The 23,802-nt window shown below is 38.1% G+C and overlaps 3 protein-coding genes across 4 annotated transcripts; 2 read left to right on the forward strand and 1 right to left on the reverse strand.

Moving 5' to 3' along the window:
* The first annotated feature begins 2,994 nt into the window (after window positions 1-2,994).
* LOC115967049 lies at window positions 2,995-4,224 on the forward strand. Its single transcript, XM_031086142.1, has 4 exons — window positions 2,995-3,477; window positions 3,566-3,736; window positions 3,811-4,147; window positions 4,200-4,224. The coding sequence occupies exons 1-4, from the start codon at window positions 3,195-3,197 to the stop codon at window positions 4,222-4,224; spliced, it is 816 nt and encodes a 271-aa protein (XP_030942002.1). The 5' UTR covers window positions 2,995-3,194.
* A 1-nt stretch (window position 4,225) lies between these two features.
* Window positions 4,226-4,877, forward strand: LOC115967051. Its single transcript, XM_031086143.1, has 2 exons — window positions 4,226-4,284; window positions 4,365-4,877. Exons 1-2 carry the CDS (start codon window positions 4,237-4,239, stop codon window positions 4,875-4,877), a joined length of 561 nt encoding a protein of 186 aa, XP_030942003.1. The 5' UTR covers window positions 4,226-4,236.
* A 10,537-nt stretch (window positions 4,878-15,414) lies between these two features.
* On the reverse strand, window positions 15,415-22,042 carry LOC115967504 (wall-associated receptor kinase-like 1). 2 transcript variants are annotated; one of them, XM_031086610.1, is made up of 3 exons: window positions 21,176-22,042; window positions 17,832-17,969; window positions 15,415-16,813 (listed from the first exon to the last, which is right to left on the reverse strand). In XM_031086610.1, exons 1-3 carry the CDS (start codon window positions 22,035-22,037, stop codon window positions 15,612-15,614), a joined length of 2,202 nt encoding a protein of 733 aa, XP_030942470.1. In that variant the 5' UTR covers window positions 22,038-22,042; the 3' UTR covers window positions 15,415-15,611. The 2 variants fall into 2 exon arrangements, with proteins under 2 accessions (XP_030942470.1, XP_030942471.1); XM_031086611.1 differs by lacking the exon at window positions 17,832-17,969.
* Between the last annotated feature and the right edge of the window lie 1,760 nt (window positions 22,043-23,802).

Here is a 23,802-nt window from a genome sequence, read left to right on the forward strand (position 1 = left end):
TAACTAAGGTTGATTAGCATCCCATCTCTATAAATTAATTGTGTGAGGTTGAAATCTAACTTAGCCAATTTCAGCCCGCCACATTATTATATTAGAATAGTAATAGGTATGTTTAATAGTTTTTTTTTTTTTTTTTTTGGCAAAAGAATAATATTATTATTTTATTAGAATAGTACTAGGTTTGTTTAAGGATAAAGTTTAGCTACAAAATTGGTTGTAACCTAAGGCTACAACCTTACTCAATATCCTTTTTTTTTATGTGAATTTTGAGAATTCTACCATTGGATTACATCTTTTTCTTATATTTTCTATACTTGCAAAATTTCTAGAAAATTAAAGATCAATAGTTACATCATCAATAAATTGTTTAAATTGTTAATTTTTGTAGTTTAAAATTATGTATAAAATATAAGCTTATAAATCGTATAATATATAATATCTGATTGACACAAACTTTGACATGTGTATTGATAGGCCAAAAAACGAATTGACCTATTGTGATTAATTAATTGATTAATTAGCCAAATTTATTAATTAATCAAATTAATATGCAAAGCGCGTGGTAGCATAAACAAATTACCAATTAAACTAAGTGCAGTGGAAATTAAATTGATACGGTGATTTGTTTACGAATGGGAAAAACCAAAACGGCAAAAACCCCACCGGGTGATTTTAAGGTCACTACTCCTGAGAATCCACTATTATCAAAACAAGCGGTTACAAGTAAAGAAATCCCAGTACCTTATACCAACCTACAGTTGAACCGTTACCCCAATACACAATTGGACTTGTTCTATAGTGACAATCTCTCCTTGTAATGCATGGCTCCCAGTACGTGACTAACTAATTACGCGAATCCCAATACGTGACTTCAATCACCAACTAGAGAAGGTTGTTCGTTGCAAAGTTCTTCAGTTCATCCAGATGATGAAAATTAAGAAGATGCTTGGGTCACAAAACCCTACAGTGCACAAACACAGCAACTTCTTCACAAGAACGATGAACTAGGGAAAATTCTGTCTTCAGTCACAATTTGCTTGAACAAACTTTGCTCAACACTTGTGCAACTTGTGTCCACTTGACGACCCTTAAAATAATCTTTTTATATATCTAGGGTTGTGAGAAAAGAAAGTCCAAACACATAATCACGGATTAGAGTCAAAATAGAATTGAAAATTTGTTTCTCTTAAACCTCGACAGATACTCTATCTGTTGAGCTGTTGTCGAGTCACGAGGTTGGAACAGCTCTTCAAGCTCGATAGATGGATAGTTGTCGAGCTTCAATGAACTTGCACTTTTCAGCTTGAATCTTGGACAGACTTGCATGATTTTAACACTTGATCTTGAAACAAGGTTTCTTGAAGTATTAAACACATCCTAGATCTATCCAATTACAAGTAAAGTGTGTTTTGTCAAAGGATTAGTCAATTACATAAAATAGTGACATATGTTCCTAACAAGTGAAACACACATGTCCTAACGTGTATTAAGAGTGTAAACATGCAATTCAATGATTAGATTTTTAAAATATATAATAATTTTTATTTTATTGAGTAAGGTTACAATCAATTTTGTAACTAAACTTTATCCTTTGTTTAATATATTTGTTTTATATTAGAATAGTACTAGGTTTGTTTTATTTGTTTGTAAAAGAATAGTTTGTTTTAATTTTTTTAGTTTATGTTATATTATTATATAATACGTATTTACTATATTGGGTTATTTACTGATGATTCTCCCTTTATCAGTGGGTTGATAGGACTCGAACGTTGATCTTTAGGCTATTTCCTGTAATACAAAGGACACAGAATCAGAGGGGACCGGTGGGGGACCGGCCAAAAATCCTCCGATGATCAAGTTAGTTACTTTGAACTCTCTGTAACGAAGAAATGTTCTCTCAAAAGTAAAAGTGTCTCACTGCCCTTACCTTTCATCGAAGAAGCCTTATATAGTGTGTGTGTGGAACGGTTTATCTGTTTAGGAACCGTTCCCAATGTCGAGGAGTCCGGCGAATTAGGAGTAACTTCCATAACCGCTGTGGAAGTTACCTAGGTCGAACGCTGATGAACTCGTCCATCCATAGTCAGGATGGACAACACCTCAAGGATGATCTCGTCCATCTTCAGTGGAAGATAACGAGATCATCTTGGAAGGCTTGACGTTCATAACTGATAAATAGATCTCACGAGGTATTGCTCGTCCATGTATGGACGAGGTTCGCCAGTACGCTTGTAATTTTCATCGCCTATTGTAGCTTCTTTTGTTGGACGAGACATATGGACGAGTTATGGACTTGGGGGATTTATTTATGACACCATCAGTTGCCCCCTCGTCCATGTGAGTCGTCCAAATGGTTGAACGTCTTTGGACTGGTAATTGGTTATTAATTATTCGCACCACGTGTCATTTTTTTATTGGTGGCTAATTTCGTCGATTTATATTTCCGAGGTAGATGCCACGTGTCGCTTTCGTATTGGCTGGGTCGTTTCGATTACCTAGGTCAGCATCCTATAAATAGTGGAATGCCTCCCTTAACCCTTTTCATTCCAGAGATTTTCTTCCTTGACATCCGTCGTCTAGAGCCTCGTCTAGGAGTTTCTCTGCGTCTAGAGTCTTCTTCCGTCTAGAGCCAGGTACTCTTCTTCTCCTCGTCTTTAGGTTTTAAGTTTCTTGTTAGAGATGTCCGCTGCCTCCTCGTCTACTGATAGCCTTAATAAGGCCATAGACGAGTACTGTGAGGATACTAGTGAGAGGTCTGACTCTAGCAGTGCTAGTGATGAGAGTGGAGGAAGCACGGACGAGAACTACTCTTCTGGGGCCCCTGGGCTCCCTATTGAGGTCGTCCAAGAACAGCTTAGGAGAGCTTCTGGCTCTCAAGCTGGTTCTCCGTCCAATCCTACGGACGAGGTAGAAACCGTCTTCAGCTGTGCTGTAGGCGTCCATTCTAAGACGGACGAACAGAAGTTAAATAGCCTTAAATCAAATCCTGGTATCAAATCCCAGACGAGTTTAACCCTAGGCTGCCCGTCCGTGGAGAGTGGTGTTGTGAGCCCCGTTTTGGTATAGGCGTCTATGAATCTTACTTTTTAGGTGGCCTTAGGTTTCCTTTAAATGCCTTCGATAGAGAGTTATTAGTTAAGTTAGGTTTAGGTGTTTGTCAATTCAATCCTAACGCATGGAGACTAATTATCTCCATGCAAATTTTGTGGAGGGAAGTTTTTGGTGGGGACCGTCCTCTTACAGTGGACGAGTTCCTTTATTGTTATAAACCTTCTGCCATAAGTCAATCTGAAGGTTTTTATCAGTTTACTGCTAGAGGGAATGATTGTAGGTTGATCAAGTCCCTAGCTTCGTCTGATAGGAAATGGAAGACGGAGTTCATTTTCGTTTCAGGCTTCTGGGCAGGGAACCCTGTGGACGTTGGCAGGGATCCCTTTCCCCCTTACACTGGGGAACTAGGGAACCTTCGTCCAGAAGGTACGTCCCTTCCCCTTGTTTATTTTTATTCTTACTTCTATTTGATATATTTACAATTTCTAACCTTTGTTTGTTCATTGTGTTGTAGCTGCCAAACGTCCGTCCCTGAGTAAATTCCATCGTGACCGCGTCCATAGAGCTCGTCTACATACAGACAGGAGCTTTCGTTCTCTTGTCACGCTAAGACGCTTAGCCAAGTGGGGTTTAGGTCCTGAGCCTTCAGACGAAGCTATCGCCCACGAAGTTACTGTGCGAAAAAGTAAGTTCTTAGCTAAACCTCCTTTTCTTTTTCTTTTTTATGTGTACCTTCCTAACTCGTTCATCTCGTCTTAGGAATGTCAACAATGAAAGAGAATAGAGGGAAGGAGATTGCAGGAGAGGGGAAACGTCCTGAGGGTCAAGCCCAAGATCGTCCTGAGGGTCAGACTCGTCCAACGGTTGGGGACAAAAGGAAGTTCTTGCCAAAAAATATTGACTTGGAAGGGCTCCCCAGTCGTAGGGACAAAAGGGTCAAGTCAGGCTCGTCCAAGGTGGTCAAGTCCAAACCTCCCCAGTCCCAGCCTGCCGTCCAGATAGTTGATGTGGACTCGTCCACTCCAGTGGAGTCCACGCCGTCCAAGACTCCACCCAGAACTCCTTTGGCCAAGTCTACCACGCCTGGCTCGTCCCAGCATTCCACGAACATTATTGAGAACGAAGACCTGGCTTGGAAACGTTTCCAGATGGCTGTCAAGGACGAAGATATAAACGTGCTACAACATGGGTTTAAAGGAATTTGAACATTCAGGCGTCCATGACCTCTTCAAGGTATGTCAGTATCTCTCATCCTTATTTGGGTAGCCACTTTTCCTCATTTAATCACTCTATGTTGCTTTGTCTATTCATAGGCCATGTCCAAGTTTATAGCAGCGTCTAGACAGGCAACAGAGCTGGACAAGACGAGAGTCTTGTTGGAGACGAGGATTCAGCAGGTGAATGCTGAGTGTAAAAAATGGGCTGGGGTTGCTGAAAAAGCTAAGGACGAGGTCAAGGAACGTAACAAGCTGATTGAGGAGCTAAGGACGGATGCAGTGGAGAAGGATACGCGCATTGATCATTTGCAGAAGATGAATGATGAATTGAATGCTCGTCTCTCCAAGGCAAAAGAGGACGCTGTGGCTGAGTTCAAGTCGTCCAAAGAATATACAGACACTTTGGATCGCAATTATGCAGCTGGTTTTGAAGATTTCAGAATGGACGCTATTGAGAACTTCCCTGAAGTTGATTTTAATGCAATCAAGCTTAACCTTGCTGCTGCCACAAGCTCTCTTCTCCAGACTGGCTCTGATGACGTCAACGTGGAAGACGATGCTAGTACCCAGCCTCAGGACGCACCAGTTGTGAATGCTCCCCCTTCTTAGGACGAGACTTTTAACCTTAGTGGTTTTTCTCTTTTTTTTTATTTGGTCCTTTGTTTTTGGACCTTCCTTTATGTAACAAGAATACATTATACTCGTCCATGGTTTTAGGACGGGTTTTTAAGTAGTTTCTGCTTTCCAAACTAATCAGGGTTTTTTGGACGTAGGAAGTCTACCCTTTGAATGAATTTTTATTATCTTTGCATGGACGAGTGATTTCATTTTCATGGACGAATGTTGCCAAGCTATTTTAACTCCAACTTTAGCTCGTCCATATCGAGATTACATATTTTTCATGTAGTCTAACTCGTCTTAGTAGGTAGTATTTTTAATTAGCTTGATTCGTCTTAGGACTTGCAAACTAATTTTACTTACCATCTTACTTATTTTGCCAACTTTTTCTCTCGTCCAGATTTTGGATTGTTTCAGTTGGCTCTGTCTCGTCCATGAGTTGGACGAGTGTGGATGTGGTTTTTTCCTTAGAAAATTTAGACGTTACATCTCTGCGTCCAGAGATTTTGTTCGTCTTGGATCTTTCAACCCTCTTGAGGATTGACTTGGACGATAATATCATGGAGAAATTTCACACAACATTTAGCACATAACATAAATATTGTTTACAGACAAGGCATATGCACACTGATGCCTTTTTATTTAATAAATACATACTTCATGACTTCGTCCATAACCATAACACAACTATAATAAGTAATAAGATCATAGTTTCAAACTCCACACATAAGCAACACCAAATATAATAGTATCAAACACAAACAGCATCATACGTAGTAGTAGGGTAATTAGACATATAAGACCCAGTCTCGTCCATAGGTTCACTCTTACTGGTAGTACCTCCTCAGGTGCTCCACATTCCAAGGATGTTCCAGCTTTCTCCCGTCCAGGGCCTCCAGGTAGTAGGATCCTTGCCTTTTACAGTTGATAACTTTATAGGGTCCTTCCCAGTTTGGGCCCAATTTCCCATGTGCCGGGTTCTTGGTCGACAAAGAGACCTTTCTCAGGACGAGATCTCCAATGTTGAAACGCCTAGGCTTCACCACCGCGTCATACTGCTTAGCCATGAGATTCTTATACTTTGCTGCCCGGTGTTCTGCATTTGTCCTTACCTCGTCTATTAAATCGAGGTTCAGACGAAGTAGATCTTCATTATCCTTGTCTTGATACATCATCACCCTATGATTAGCCATATGTACTTCTGCAGGTATGACTGCATCACTTCCATAGGCTAGTTTGAAAGGAGTCTCTCCTGTAGGTGTCCTCACTGTGGTCCTATACGCCCATAAAACTCCTGGTAATTCATCTGGCCACACTCCCTTTGCCCCCTCAAGCCGAGTCTTGATGATTTTCAACAAGGATCGGTTTGCAACTTCAGCCTGGCCGTTGGCTTGGGGGTGTGCAGGCGAGGAGTAATGGTTCTGAATTCCAAAATGTGAGCAGAAGTCCTTGAAGAGTGCATTGTCGAATTGTCGTCCGTTATCAGACACCAATACCTTCGGCACTCCAAATCTGCATACGATGTTCTTCCACACGAAGTTTTTCACATTCTGTTGTGTGATATTTGCCAACGGTTCTGCCTCCACCCATTTGGTGAAGTAATCGATGCCCACCACTAGAAACTTCATCTGCCTTACTCCCAAAGGGAAGGGACCCAAAATGTCCAGTCCCCATTGTGCGAAGGGCCACGGTGCCACCATTGGGGTGAGGTATTCCGATGGTTGCCTGGGGACGTTGCTGAATCGCTGGCACTGGTCGCAGACCTTAACGTATGCTTTAGCATCAGCTTGCATGTTCGGCCAGTAGTACCCTGCACGGACGACCTTGTGGACAAGTGATCTTGCTCCCGAATGATTGCCACATGCCCCTTCATGAACTTCTCTCAGCACGTAGTTTGCTTCGTCCGGAGCTAAACATCTAAGGTAAGGTTGAGAGAAACCTCTCTTGTATAGAACTCCATTCATAAGGACGTATCTAGCTGACCTCACCCTCACCTTTCTGGCCTCGTCCTTTTCTTCTGGTAGTTGTCCGTCTTTCAAATAGGATATAATGGGAGTCATCCAATTTTCTTTGTTATCAACCTGCTGTACTTCCTGGGCATCTATACTTGGCACATATTGAACTTCGTCTGACTTCTCTAATGATTCGTCTGCTGAGGCCTCCTTAGCTATAGTATCAGCTTCCACGTTCTCCTCCCTTGGGATTTGAACGAAGTCAGCTTTTTCAAACCTTTTCACAAGGCGCATCACCCTACCAAGATACTTCTTCATTCGTTCTTCCTTCGCCTCATACGTCCCATTCACTTGCCCCATGATCAGTTGGGAATCCCCCATGACACATATGGACTTTGCTTCCACGGACTTTGCCAATTCTAGCCCTTTGAGAAGGGCTTCATATTCGACTTCATTGTTTGTCGCTTGGTACTGTAGACGGACTTTATGTTTCAGTTTATCTCCCTCTGGGGACTGCAGGACCACACCAATTCCTCCTGCATGCCGTGTGGACGAACCATCCACATGAACGATCCATCTCTTACTGTCCTCTGTTTCGTTATGACTTGGGGTAAACTCCGCAATAAAATCTGCTAGGGCTTGAGCTTTAATGGCATGCCTTGGTAGATACCTGATATCGAACTCACTTAGCTCCACAGCCCACTGGATTAATCGTCCTGCAGCTTCCGGCCTATTCATTGCCTTTTTAAGAGGATGATCTGTCATAACATTAATGACATGTGCTTGGAAATAATGCCTCAGCTTCCGTGATGCTGTGATTAGTGCGAAGGCCAACTTCTCCATTTGCGGATACCGTCCTTCCGCTCCTTTCAATGCCTTGCTTGTATAGTACACAGGTCTTTGCACTTTATCCTCCTCTCTTATCAATGCCGAGCTCACGGCGTGCGGGGTTACTGCTAGGTACAAATATAGTTCCTCTCCTTCCACTGATGGACTCAGCAGCGGTGCCATGGTAAGGTATACTTTCAAATCTTCAAAAGCTCTCTGACACTCGTCGGTCCATTCGAATGCTTTTTTGAGAACCTTAAAAAATGGCAAACATTTATCAGTAGCTTTAGAGACAAACCTGTTAAGCGCAGCGACTCGTCCAGTGAGGGATTGGATTTCCTTGGTATTTTGCGGTGGCTTCATGTCCAATATTGCTTGAATTTTATCTGGATTCGCTTCAATTCCCCTGTGGGATACCATAAAGCCAAGGAATTTCCCTGATGATACTCCAAAGACACATTTGCTAGGATTTAGCTTCATGTGATACTGCCTTAATGTCTCGAATGTCTCCTGCAGGTCGTCTAGATGTCTTCCTTCGTCTTGACTTTTCACCAGCATGTCATCTACGTAGACTTCTACATTCCGCCCAATCTGTGGACGAAACATGTGGTTGACCAACCTCTGATATGTTGCCCCTGCATTCTTCAAGCCAAACGGCATCACCTTATAGCAGAATAAGCCTTGACTGGTTACAAAAGATGTCTTCTCTTGGTCAGCCTCGTCCATTCTTATCTGATTGTATCCTGAAAAGGCATCCATGAAGTTAAGCAATTTGTGTCCTGCAGTTGAGTCTACTAACTGGTCAATGCGCGGTAGCGGGTAGCTATCCTTGGGGCAAGCCTTGTTCAGATCAGTGAAGTCCACGCACATTCTCCACTTGCCATTCGCTTTTTTGACCATTACTACATTGGCCAACCAATCCGGGTAATACACTTCCCGAATGAACTTTGCTACCATCAGCTTCTGGACCTCGTCTTTGATTGCACTATCTCTCTCAGGGGCAAACACCCTCTTCTTTTGCCGCACAGGCTTAGAGGAAGGACATACATTCAAACGGTGGGTAATGACACTAGGGTCTATACCCGGCATATCCTCGTGACTCCACGCGAACACATCGATGTTTTTCTTCAAAAATTGGACGAGGTCCTTTTTAATCTTCTCTTCTAAATCTGCTCCAACCCTGGTACACCTCTCAGGGTTAACTTCATCCAAGGAAATATCTTCCAATGCTTCAGTAGGCTCTGCTACGACCTTCTTTTCTTCAATATTCATTGCTTGAACTTGTTCATCCATGGCCAGCATGGCCAAGTAACATTCTCTTGCTGCCAGTTGGTCACCTTGTACCTGTCCTACCCCATATTCCGTTGGAAACTTGACTGATAAATGGTAAGTGGAGGTAACAGCTTTCCAGCTATTCAAAGTTGGTCTTCCAATGATGGCATTGTAGGAGGATGAACAATCTACCACAAGGAAGTTGACGTCCTTGGTAAGTTGTTGTGGATATGCCCCCACTACCACGGATAAGGAAATGGTACCCACTGGTTGCACCTTCATCCCACCAAAACCTACTAGGGGGGAGTTCACTGGACGGAGCTGGTCTCGTCCTAATCTCATTTGCTGAAAAGCTGGATAGTATAAAATGTCTGCCGAGCTTCCATTGTCCACAAGCACTCTTCTGGTTGTGTAGTTTGCAATTAGTAGGGAGATGACGAGGGCATCATCATGAGGGTGATGAATTCTGTCAGCATCCTCGTCCGTGAAAGTGATTGCCTGCTCGTCCATAGACATTGCTCTCGGTGATCGTCCGGTAAGCTGGACGTTCTGTACTACCTTCAAGTATGCTTTCTTGGACTTGGACGACCGACCAGTTGAACTTCCCCCAATGATGACTCTTATCTCCCCGAGTGGTGGTCGCGATGAATCTTCCATCTTTCCCTTCTGTTTCTCGTCCATCTGGTCTCGTCCAAGGAAACCCCTCAACTTCCCTTGCCTTATGAGATTTTCAATTTGTTGCTTCAAGTCAAAACACTCGTCCGTGTTATGACCATGATCCCTATGAAAGCGACAGTACTTGTTCCTGTTGCGCTTGTTGGGATCACCCTTCAATTTCTCCGGCCACTTCAGTGAAGGATCATCCTTGATTTGCATAAGGACTTGCTCAAGTGGGGCGTTTAAAGGGGTATATTGCTGGTTCCGTACTGGAGGGCCTGGCTTCTTACTTTCTCGATCTCTCCTTTCCTCCGTCCGTCCCTTCTTTGGACGAGTGCCTTGCTCGTGATGACGACTGGGATTTGCATCCATTCTCTCGGACCTCTTCCTCTTCTTAGCGATGATTGCATCTTCTGCATTCATAAAATTCTGAGCCGAATGGACGAGTTCGGCCATGGACTGGGGCTCTTTTTCATAGAGCTTGTGTATAAACAGATCCGAATTCACCCCGTTGTGGAAGGCTGCCAGTAGAAGCTTATCATCTGCTTCGTCCACACTGAGAGCTTCTCTGTTAAAACGGGTGATAAACGACCGAAGGCTTTCGTTCTCTCCCTGCTCTATCGTCAACAAACTGGACGAGGAACGCTTGTGCCTTTGTCCTCCAATGAAATTGTTAACAAATAACTTACTCAACTCTTCAAAAGAACTCACCGAATTTGGAGGTATTTTGCTAAACCAAACTCGTGCTGAACCCTTAAGGGTGGTAGGGAAGGCTCTACACATTATCTCATCAGGCACCCCTTGAAGATGCATGGTGGTCTTGAAAGTGGCTATGTGATCAAACGGGTCACGTGTTCCATCATATGAATCCAGAGAAGGCAACTTGAACTTTGATGGTAGGGGGTGACCGTTGATGGAAGCCGTGAAGGGAGAGTCAGTCCTGTGAACCAAATCTTCTATCGGATTCGCCCTTTTCATATTTTCCTTCATTTCCTCCATAACTCTCTTCATTTGATCCATTTCTTCCTTCAGGTGTGGTACCGTTCGCGAAGTGGTGCCTCTAAACTGACTTCCAACTTCGGTATTCTCTCTTCCGCCATGACTTTGTGTTTGTCCACCTTCACGCTCTTCATGCGTTTGCCTCCTCATATTGATCTCCATTCGTAATTCTTGGTTTTGGCGAGTCAACTCCGCCATAGCGTCTGCCATAGATTGTGCATGTTGGGCAGATGACTGCATGACCGGGGCAGACTGGCGATCACGATGCGGGTTGCTGCTTCCCTGATGGCCTGGGCTAGTAGCCCTTGATCTAGTCCGAACCATCGACCCTTTGTCACGGAGAAGTAAACTGTGAAACAATTTCTTCCCACAGACGGCGCCAACTGATGATTCTCCCTTTATCAGTGGGTTGATAGGACTCGAACGTTGATCTTTAGGCTATTTCCTGTAATACAAAGGACACAGAATCAGAGGGGACCGGTGGGGGACCGGCCAAAAATCCTCCGATGATCAAGTTAGTTACTTTGAACTCTCTGTAACGAAGAAATGTTCTCTCAAAAGTAAAAGTGTCTGCCCCCCTTACCTTTCATCGAAGAAGCCTTATATAGTGTGTGTGTGGAACGGTTTATCTGTTTAGGAACCGTTCCCAATGTCGAGGAGTCCGGCGAATTAGGAGTAACTTCCATAACCGCTGTGGAAGTTACCTAGGTCGGACGCTGATGAACTCGTCCATCCATAGTCAGGATGGACGACACCTCAAGGATGATCTCGTCCATCTTCAGTGGAAGATAACGAGATCATCTTGGAAGGCTTGACGTTCATAACTGATAAATAGATCTCACGAGGTATTGCTCGTCCATGTATGGACGAGGTTCGCCAGTACGCTTGTAATTTTCATCGCCTATTGTAGCTTCTTTTGTTGGACGAGACATATGGACGAGTTATGGACTTGGGGATTTATTTATGACACCATCATTTACTTATGTGGTAGTTCATAATTTCTTCTTACACTCTGTTTGTTTAGGTAAAAATATTTTCTAGAAAATGAGTCATTTTTTAAAAAGTATTTTTCGTAAAACTATCTCATTTTCCTATGTTTGGTAATTACCTTAAATGAGTTGAAAAATAATCTTCTAACTTCCCTTATTTAGCTTGCTGTGAGATAAAGTTGTTTTCCAAAAAATTTAATGGAAAACAATCTCTAAAATAAGTCATATTTTTTCTGTTGACCAAAGATAATTTTCCTTTGACTTAATTTTTTTTATACTACCAAACACTGGAAAACACAAAAAAAAAAATCTTTACAGAAAGTTTTCCATCAAAACAAACAGAGTGTTATCTTTAAAACCGGTCATTTTTTTCTCTATGTTTAGGAAATTAGTATATATACCTCTAATTTGTTACTTTTTCAATTAAATCCAATGAAATAACAATGATTACAAGTGCAATCTAAAAAAAAAAGCAGTGCAATCTTCAACTTTTTTTCTTTCTTGTGGTGTACAACTAGTAATTTATTTAAAAATTTTCGTTAGATTTAACTAGAGGTGTGCAGCGAACCCGCCAACCCACCAAAATCGACCCGACCCAACCCATTGGATTGGGTCGGTTTTTAGGGGTTGGTGGGTTGGGTTGGGTCATGAATTTTTTTTCCCAATGGGTTGGGTTAGGTTTGGGTTATGAGATTTATAAATCCGCCTAACCCGATCCGACCCATCTATATTTAATATATTTTTAAATTTAAAAATATATATTAAAAATATAAATTATATAATTTTGTTATTTACTTTTTGCTCCTCTTCCTAAATAAAACCCAAACTCTAAGTTTTTCTCATATAATTTGTGTTTGTTTGGCATTATGTTCATGATTAATTTGTTATAAATTTGCTCTTACTTGTAGTGGTGTTCTTCTAATGCTAAATTTAATAATAATAATAGTAGTAACTAAAAAAAAAGACAACAATGTAAAACTGACCCTCTAACTTTCAATTTTTTTCATTCCAGTCCTCTAACTTTCAGTTTTGTCATTTTAGACCTCTAACTTTCAATTATTGTTAATTTGGTACTCCGTTAAATCTCAGTTATGTCCTGTCGTTAATTGTCGTTTTGGCTCTTTAAAAAAAAATGGAAATTAAAAGAATTTTTTTATAAAAAAAAAAAAAAAAAAAACATTTACTTGGTCAAAACCGAGAATCATTCCATACCTAAATCCCAAACTTAGAGAATTTGGGGAAATGATTACACTGGGACTCACTTTCTTCTTCCCAATCAAAACTATTTTTTCTTCTTCTTTATTGTTTCAAAACACTTATCTAATCGATCTGAACACCACCGAGGAGGACGAAACGACATTGTCGGGCTCGTCTTCAACATCTTCATCGTTGTTCTCTGTAGTCGAGTTGAATAGCAATGGTGGGTCGAGTTCAAATTTGGTGGTGGGTGCATCAGCATCAGCATCAGCTTCGGCTTCATCTTCGTCTTCGGTGTGTTTGGAGCTTCGGCACGGGTGTGCAGGCCCATTGATATCTCTGCCGAAGAAAGGTAGCGTGGTGGTGTACTTCCCTCAGGGTCAGTTGGAACAGCTTTCAGAACATCACAATGTGACCATCCTCACCTTCATCAGAACTCCATCACCGATTCAATCTCTCAAACTGATTCATATCAGTTTTTTTTTTTAATATCAGTATTTTTAATTTTCTTTTAATTCCGAAATTTATTTTAAAAAAAAAAGCCAAAACGACATCGTTTTGACTTCAATTAACGATAGGACATAACTGAGGTTTAACGGAATACCAAATTGACAACAATTGAAAGTTAGAGGACTAAAATGACAAAATTGAAAGGTAGAGGACTGAAATGAAAAAGATTGAAAGTTAGAGGGTCAGTTTTGCATTTTTGCCTAAAAAAATTGTCCAAGCCATGGGTTGAACCTAAACCAACCCGATCCACGTGGGTTAGGTTAGGTTGGGTTGAACCCCTATGATGGGTTAGGTTGAGTTAGATTTTTTTTTTAATCCACTATGGTGGATTGAGTTGAAAAAACTTCACAACCTAGCCCATGCACACCCCTAAATTTAACTGAGAAAGTAACAAATTGAGGGTATTTTTCAAGGGTGTGCATGGGTTATGTTGAGGGGATTTTTTAACCTAACCCACCTTGGTGGGTTAAAGAAAATCTAACCCAACCCAACCTATCATCATTTGCTCATTTCCTAAACATGGAGGAGGAAATTTGTTAATTTCAAAGATAACGGGAGGAAATTGTAAACTACCCCAAACATAAAAAGGGAAAAATGTTTTTTTCCCATTTTTTTAAGGTAGTTATCTATTTATATTTGAGTTATCATTTATTTGTCCAAATGTTGAAATTTTTGACATTGAACCTCCTAGATAGCTCATAGATGTGAACCTAAACAAATAGATATTGTTTTATAAAAAAAATTTGCTTTCTTGTTTTTGATATTTTTGATACAAATAGAGTTTAATTTAATTTAGGGGAAGAGAGAGAGAGAGTGATTGGGTTTTCAATTTGAACTTGTTTTTTGTCAGCTCTTTTCTTTCTTTCTGGGTGTTTTTGGGATGGCCTCTTGTCTAGGAGTAGGGACTCGGCATCCCCACCTTGTTGAGCCTAATGTTAAAAACCCAAAAACAACAAGTACCAGTACCAACCTTAGCTTCTCCAACAACCATCATCGCACTTTTCAACTACTTCTTAATTCCAGAAATCATTGCAGAAGGCCAACCAGAATCTATTACAATTCTGATGATAAACAACTACCACTACCGTCGCCACCACCACCACCACAACAACAACCCATCACCATTAGCATTTCATTTTATTCTGAATGTGTCAAAAAGAAGAAACAAAGAAAAAGAAGAGGGAAATCCCACAACTAATGCAAGAAATTTTCAATTCCTAGTGTGCTTGAATAATTCTTTTTTTCATGGCATTTTGTTTCCCAAGAGGAACACAAAAAATGAAATGGCAATTTAAGATTGTTCAGTCAATGGAAAGTGCAACAATGGAAACTTCCAATTTCAAGAAAATGCAATTGTGAGATGGGTGCTCGAACTACAAGAAGAGGCCTTGGACATGTATGGTATATAGGATCGACCATATTATGAATATTGTAACTCTCTTAGGCACATAGGACACTATGGACACTGATGATGATGAAAATCCTCAATAAGCTGCATTGTCCTCACACGCCCTAGTCAAAACCTTCACAACAAAGAATAAGAAAAACCCTACAGAGAGTACCATTGTGGTACCGGCCAAAGACCTTTCAAATGTTAAATTAGAGAACTTTCACAACTTTAGAGTGCCAGAGCTGGGGTAAATTATGCGAATCTTGTTTTTTGAGAGCTTGGAGCCTTTTATAGTGGTGTAGAACCAACTTCTATTTCTTGGGCAAGAAGATGTTTCCTTATAGGGAAGATCCTAATAAATGTATGTATTTTGCGGGATTCTTCCCATATAGGGTTTCCATTGACCAGGGTCAATCATAAGGTGCAAGATATTTCCATTTAGGATTCTTTGGAGTTCACTTAAGCCATGTGGGTGGCATGTGGCATTGATATCCGTCAACCTTGTGTCCGTATACCTAGCATCTGTCCATTATAGAGGATAATCTGTCCACTATGGGGACCATCCATCCGGTGCCTCAATCCGTCGTCCTGTTCCTATGCTTTGATCACCCATTATCTCAGTACCGTCGCCTATGGCAGGTTTGTTTGAATAGGTCTGTCTACCTTAGCTTTTATCCTCTTCAGACACCAATAATTTAAATGGCAAATCATTTGATCCATATAATACTAATGGATTCTTCTAATACCAAAATGCAAACTTTTGCTATATTGTACAACCAAAAGAGCGTAAGGTTAACCCACCTTAAGAACTAATTCCATGAAATGAGTTTTATGGTACCCAAAAAAAAAAAAAAAAAAAAAAAGCTAAAGATACAGCATTACAGGATGAAACTAAGTAAATACTGCAATAAAAGCTTTTACTTCAACCTAATTAACAAGATAACAGTGGGTGAGAGCTTGAAGATGAGGCTACACCACTGTCCGCACCTGACATTGTTGATGTAGAAACAGTATCCCATTGCTCGTACATTTCAATTTTGGCATATTCAATCTCTTCGTGGTTTTGTTGAACATTAGGACTTTTTTGCAATGTTTGGACTGCCTCCAATTGCATTGCAACTTCTTTCATTGTAGGTCGTTTCTTCCCTTTCATATTCAAGCACATTTTTGCAAGGTTTGCAACTGCTATGATTTCTTCTTGTTTAGCATCCTTCATAACTCGAGCATCAATAATGTCAAACAAATTATTCTTCTCCATTGAATGAATGAAATATGTGGCTAAACTTCTGCATTCTTTTGTTCTTGTAGAAGAAATCGCTTTTTCTCCGGTTAAGAGCTCAACAAGGACAACACCAAAACTATAAACATCACTCTTTTCTGTAAACTGACTTGATTGGAAATACTCAGGGTCCAAATATCCAAAAGTGCCTTGTACTGTTGTGGTTAGGTGAGTTTGATCAACATCAATTGATCTTAAAGTCCCAAAATCTGCTATTTTTGCTCTATACTTATCATCTAAGAGAATGTTTGTAGTCTTAATGTCTCGGTGGTAAATGGGTGTAGAAGCTGCTGAGTGTAAGTAGAAAAGAGCTCCTGCAACTTTTATAGCAATTTGTAAGTGCATATCCCATGTTGCTGGAAACTCCTCATTTTGGTCATAGAGATATTGGGATAGAGTTCCATTAGGAATGAATTCATAAACTAGCAAAGGAACTTCTGTCTCCAAACAACAACCAAGTAGTTTAACCACATTCCTATGGTTAATTTGTGAAAGAATGACAACTTCATTAACAAATTCTTCGAGTTTTCCTTCATCAATTACCTTGGACTTTTTTATTGCAACAATTTTCCCATCTGTCAACATACCTTTATAAACAGTGCCTTGTCCTCCTTGACCAAGAATTCTATTCACATTAAAATTATCAGTGGCCTTTTCCAAATCCTTTGAATTAAACAATTTGGTGGTTTTCTCAACAGTCACGTCACTTGAAGACAATTGTTGTTGTAATAATAAACCACCATTTTGTTTGAAGAACTTCTCCTTGCGCTTAATATTCTTCCTTTTTTTTACCACTTTGTGTGACCACCATCCACCAATAAACAGAAATAGTAGTCCAATGCCTGTGCTAATACCTGATTAACACAATGAAACGAGGAAGATTACTCCTAGTATAGCTTATAATAGTTTTGAATAAAATAGAGACAACTTCTTCGAATGCCAAAAGGCTAGACAAACAATCCCATGAAAAAAGTATGTTAACTTACATTGACAAGTAGTTATCAAAGAGAATGACACACTAAAAGTGGGTCATAGGTGGAGGATAAAAGATAATAGAAAATAAGTTTAACAAAAAAAAAAATGATAATAGAAAAAAAAACAAGCATTAAGTTCTAATGGGTCCAATATACCTCAAGAGCAAAGACCAATCGAAAGCTTATAATAGTTTTGAATAAAATAGGGACAACTTCTTTGAACGCCAAAAGACTGGACAAATTATTTTTTGACCATCGCGCACCCTTGGTGCAGTGGTCACTCCACAAGTATAAGTGCTTGTGGGGTGTGGGAGGTAAGGGTCGGGATTCAAGTCTCCAGGAGGGAGCTTCACACACATATAAATTTAAATTAGGTTAAAGTAGAAATTCTATCTTGTAAATTAAAAAAAAAAAATTAAAAAAAAACTATTATGTGACAAAAGTATTTAACTTACATTGACAAATAGCAATTTAAGATAATAATAATCTAAAATTCTTGGAAAATTTGTTGAACATTCACATAAATTCTTTTGAGTTTGCTTGTGGGTCATCTTCTTCTTCTTCTTTTTTTTTTTTTTTTTTTTTTTTTTTTTTAGGAGTAAATTAAAACAACTTGTGGGTCATCTTCATAATTCCATCTGTTAGTAACCAATTGGTTCGTGGACGGAATAAATAGAAAATGTTTAAAAATTGACTTGATTCAAGGGAGTCACCCCCTAAAGAAGTATTAAAGACAAAAAGATTAAGAGACAAAAGGGAAACAATAAGCAACAATTGGGTTATTCTTCATTCAAATATTATCCATATGCCTTTACCATTTAGAGTTCCATACTCACCTTCCTACTTCAGGTAGATATTTTTTCAATTATTGTATATCTCAGTGGGTAAAAGAACATACCTATTATGATAATTTTGTTGCGAGACTTGTGATCAGAAACTGAAACTGTATCACAATAGTATCCCCCAGGAACATTTACACAGTCATATCGTAGATCGTAAAAACTACATAATTCGAGATCTACGCATTCGTCAATATCTGACATAGTGGCATGTAATAACAAACACAACATTAGAACAGATGTTCAAAAATATCAACAATAAAACACAACAATGCAATATTGACATTAATTCAAAAAGTCATTTTTGCTGTATAATACTACTAGCCAATAGTCACTAAACAGTCTAACGTCTAAAAAATATTCAACAAAATATGGGTTTTTTTTTTCTTTTTCTTTTTATGTTATTATTTTTATAAATATGAAATTTATTAATTATTAGCAAATATTTATTATGATTGTATTAATATATACAATTATTTATTCTCTCATCTATCTATCTATCTATCTATCTATATCTATATATATATATATATATATATATATATAGATAGATATATAAGTTCGATCCTCAAACTGGAGGATGCATGCAATGATGACACATGTCTCTTTCTCAAAGCACACAACAATGACACATGTCATTTCTTCTAAATTAATTTTTTTTTCTTAAAGTTTGATCCTCAAACTAGAGGATGCATGCAAAGATGCATGACACGTGTCTCTTTCTCAAAGCATACAACAATGACACATGTCATTTCTTCTAAATTAATTTTTTTTAAATGAAATAAATTTATTTTTTTGGTTATGACTTATGACTTTTAAGAAACTTTAATTCATATTTGTTGTGGTCATTTATGTCATTTTTAAAAGATTTATGTCTTATTTTTCATTTTTTTTGTAATAACGTAAAATGACTGCTACTATTCCTCTTTAAAATTGACTTTTGCACTACCCTTTGATTTGAATTATTGTCATTTAGGATTATTTAAAGTTTTTTTATGCCCTTTTTTTTCTTTTAAAAGAATCTGTTAAGGTTTTAAGGTTTTTTTAAGGCATTTTTTCCATAATTATGGCACCTACAAAAAAAACCAAGAATATCCCAAAATTTACTTTTCACTTAAAAACTACCAAAAAATGGTAACTTGGCATTATAAATTTATAGTAAAAGAAACAATTGAAAAGAGTAGTAAAAAAATAGGATTATTTAAAGTTTTGTTATGCCCTTTTTTTCTTTAAAAAGTATCCGTTAAGGTTTTTTTTTTTTAAGGCATTTTTTTCCACAATTATGGCACCTACAAAAAAACCAAGAATATCCCAAAATTTAATTTTAAAATAAAAACTATTAAAAAAAGTTACTCGGCATTATAAATTTACAAAGAACAATTGAAATGAGTAGTAAAAAAATAATAATAATTGAAATGATAAAAACCAAGAATATCCCAAAATTTACTTTTAAAATAAAAACTACCAAAAAATAGTTACTCGGCATCTATATATTTATTATACAAAGAATAATTGAAAAGAGTAGTAAAAAAATAATAATAATAATTGAATGCAAATTGGACTCCTCAAATCTATCATATGTTATGAAATTATTACTACATTAAAATTAATTTTCTTTGTTTGCTCTTAAATGTGCACTAACCCACTAACTAATCCTTAAATTACCCCAATCATTATTCTATCCATTTTTCAGTTACAATGGTTTATATCTTAACATTTAACATATGAGAGACTCCAACGGATATAAGACTTAGGACCCATCTAAACATGTTTCTCCCAAATAATAAAAATAAAAAATAAAACCCATATGGACATAAATGACATTATTAAATTTCTGTGAGTTGCTAATATAACTGGAGCATCTCCCAGGTATAAATAGAGAATCTTCTTATGTTGATAGAACACAAAGGTGGAGAAGAACAAAACTACACAAAAAATATTATTTACTAAGAATTTATATCAATCTTCCCAAGGTAAAAATATTACAATTTTTTTTTTATTTCTTATTTTAAACTAAATTTCATTTGCTATTAAGAAGATTGTTAATCTTCAAGGTAATCGATTATTTGATTTTTGAATTATTGATGCAATTTTACAGATCCAAAGTGCATGTTCATCGTTTGAAGATAGATTCACCCAGCTCAGCTATATGGTCTTATTATAGTATTCCAAGACAAGCACTCCCTTTTGTTTTATATTTCTGATTTACAGGTACAACTATTTCAATTATCTTTTTTATTATTCTTAACTAAATTTCATTTGCTATTAAGAAGTTTGTTAAACTTCTTAAGGTAATTAATTCTATTATTTTTGAATTATTTATGCAATTTTACAGATCAAAAGTGCATGTCCATCGTTTGATGAAGATTAATTCACACAGCTATATGGTTTTATTATCTTGTACCAAGATAAGCACTCCTTTTTGTTTTATATTTCTGATTTACAAATAAGTGTCAATATCTTTGTTACATAACTAAGGCAATTTTTTTTTTAATCTAAACTACAATATTTATTTATTTTTATTTTTATTTACTTTGATCACTGTTAATCTACTTGCAAAGTGTAGATAGAACACCAAGATAATAAAAAAAAAAATTAAAAAAAAAAAACGCTAAGGCTAACATAAACAAAGAAAAATCGTCAACAACGTAAATTCAAACAATAATGGCCATTAAGAGATAGAAAATGGGAACAAATGATTTTAGAATATAATTAATTTCAGTGAAGTATATTATCAATAGTACCACTGAAGCATCAACAAAAGACTAGATCCAAAATTATCTTTTCCACAAAAAAATATTTCTTAGATTCATATATATTACTCACACAACTTGCTGATTAAGAAAGACAAAAATAAAATAAACAAACAAATAAATGACAAATTTACAATTTACAACAAACAATTATTTTCACAAAACCCAGTTAGACTATATATCTAATTAGAATCTTCTTCGTTGTTCAATCACAAGCTTTGAAAAATAGGGGAAAATAGGTAAAAGAAAAAAAGAAGAAGGAAGCACACAATAATAATCAATTTTTTTCCTTTGTAAAAAAATCTATTATTATTATTATTATTATTGAAGATGCTTGATAAACCTAAAAAAAAGGAAGAGAAGTAGAAGAAATAAATATACTTTGTCAAACTCCTTTTTTCCACCTAAGATTATCAAACTTAATTTTTGACAAATGATGTACCAAAATAAAATTTTTTTTGAACACAATATTTGTCACACGTCCTAGTTATGACACAAAAATATATCTACAGATTTTGTCTTACCCAAAATGAAATTTTGTAACAACATCAAAATTAGTTAATTTAATCATTTTTATTGGTCTATGAAAATGAAACACACATTTAATTTATTTATTAATAAATAGAATCAATAGAGTGCGAGAAGTTTACCTTGACATCCATCAACAAGATAGGGATTTCCTTCAAAGCCGGAGTCGCAAGTACATGTAAAAGTCGTACTCATATTACCCAATAACGAAGAACCATTTGCAAACTGACAGGTTGAGTGAGATGAATTAGTTTCCTTTACAAGAGAAGATAAGGATTCATTTATTTCCCAATTTAATACCACAGGAACTTGAGACATTTTTCGGACTTCAAAGTGGTTTGTTAAATTTCCCTCGAACCACTTCTGATCTACTAAGGAGCCATAATTGCAATCTTTGGCCCCTGAAAAATTTCCGGACTTTCCCAGTACATTTGAGGTAAACACATCGAGATCTGAAGGGATTGTGCTTTTGCAACAGTCGATGCCATTGCAACTGCTGCCGTTTGTCTGTATGGTGTCTTTCTCACAAACGGACATGCACCCACCAATTAAGCCAACTCTGGATCGAAGCCAAGCCCAGTTGCCACAACCCATGGCAATGAATATGTTTCTCGATTTTGAGAAAAAAAAGGGACTTGATTCTAAGGTCACATTTGCTTCGCTCCAAGTCGCATTCTTAGTCCCATTCTTAGGACACCACGATGTCATAGGATAGTTGACGCGAAGTGTGCCCTTTAATGAAATGTCCAGCACCTCCAGATCTAATCTTCTCAAGAAAGGCTTGGGAGAGCCAAGAGTGTGGTTGCAACCTATCGCAAACCAATCGTCAATGTAGCAACCAGGTTCGATTCCAAAAGGGTATGGAATTGTAAGGTTCCCACAAACTGCTGCTGCTCCACTACATGAACTGTTTCCCAAACCCACTGCTTTCGTACATACATTCATTGACCACAATAAAAACGCCATTCTCAACGGCATACCCATATCTCTCTCCCTCGTACCCATATCTCTCTCTCTCTCTCTCTCTCTCTCTGATGATGATGATGAGTCTCACTGTGAAACCGAAAGGCCAAGCCCTGACTTCTTATGATAAGCCAAAAAAAAAAAAAATTCTAGATATTTCTATGAAAACTGCATCGAGGAACAAAACATCAAAGTTAGCAAAAGTCTAGCAGCCAATACAAACAAGTGTGCATTTAATTTAGAAATTGATCACATGGCCTACAACTGTTTGACTTTCTTTTTTTTTTTTTGACCAAAATGGCCCATTAGCATTAATTTTTGAAATATTTAGCAACAGAGCACTGTTTCGGAAATAATTAGGGAAATACCACTTTTTCTGGTACTCGAGCATGGTGAGCTCGAGTACCATCTTTTCATTGGTCAAACATCTTCTCAAAAAAAAAAAAAACGCCGCTATAGGGCCCGAAAACGTCATTATAGGGCTTAAAAAACGCCACTACAGGGCCCCTTGAACCTGTTATGGGGACTTATAAAAAAATTTTGCAGGAAAACGCCGCTATAGGGCCCAAAAACGTCACTATAGGGATTAAAAACGCCACTATAGGGCCCCTTGAACCTGTTATGGGACTTATAAAAAAAATTTGCAGGAAAACGCCGCTATAGGGCCCAAAAACGTCACTATAGGGCTTAAAAACGCCACTATAGGGCCCCTTGAACATGTTATGGGACTTATAAAAAATTTTGCAGGAAAACGCCGCTATAGGGCCCGAAAACGTCACTATAGGGCTTAAAAACCTGGTATGGGGGCTTAAAAACGCCGCTATAGGGCCCGAAAACGTCACTATAGGGCTTAAAAACGCCACTATAGGGCTCCTTGAATATGGGGCGATGGTGGATTAAAAAAACATGGTACTCGAGCTCACCAAGCTCGAGTACCAGAAAAAGTAGTATTTCCCTAATTATTTCCGAAACAGTGCTCTGTTGCTAAATATTTCAAAAATTAATGCTAATGGGCCATTTTGGCCTTTTTTTTTGGTTAGAACTGTTTGACTTTCTCTACTATACATGTTGTGGTTAAGGGTGTCCGCATGTAACGGCCCAAGTAAAAAAAAAAAAAAAAAGGTTTAGTTAGATATTTTTGGGACCACACGTGCTCCACCTACCCATTCACTACCCAACACTCATCTCACACTATCTTTCTTTTTCTTTTTCTTTTTCTTTATCTTTATCTTTTTCTTTTTTGGTTAAAAGGATGATATACATTAGTTAACTAGTCATAAAAGGCAAAGTAATAGCTGAAAGCCTTAATGAGTTCAAACCAAAATCTAAGATAATACATAATTCTTCCGTAATAGGAGAGTAAAACAACAAAATTCCCTATAAGGGTGCAGCCTCCTTTGGCGAGATGGTTCGCGCACCTATTCGCCTCCCGAAAAACATGGTTGATCCTGACTTGGGGAAATTGACGAAGGAGGTATCTGCAGTCATTGAGCAGAGAGGAATATGAGTTATTAGAGGATTTGGTAGATTGCATCAGATCAACAACAAATTTGGCATCCAACTCCACAAGGAGCTAAGAGATGCCGAGCTGGGTCACTAGTAGCAAGCCATCCTTCAGCGCCCAAAACTCTACTATGATACTAGAAGCTATCCTGATGTGCCTCATATATCCCTTAACCCACTTTCCATGATGATCACGTATTAGGCCTCCCCCACCCACCTTGCCAGGGTTCCCAAAAGAAGCTCCATCTGAATTCAGCTTGAACCATCCAAGGGGTAGCTTGTT

Source organism: Quercus lobata, chromosome 11, assembly GCF_001633185.2.
Source record: "Quercus lobata isolate SW786 chromosome 11, ValleyOak3.0 Primary Assembly, whole genome shotgun sequence".
NCBI lineage: Eukaryota > Viridiplantae > Streptophyta > Magnoliopsida > Fagales > Fagaceae > Quercus > Quercus lobata.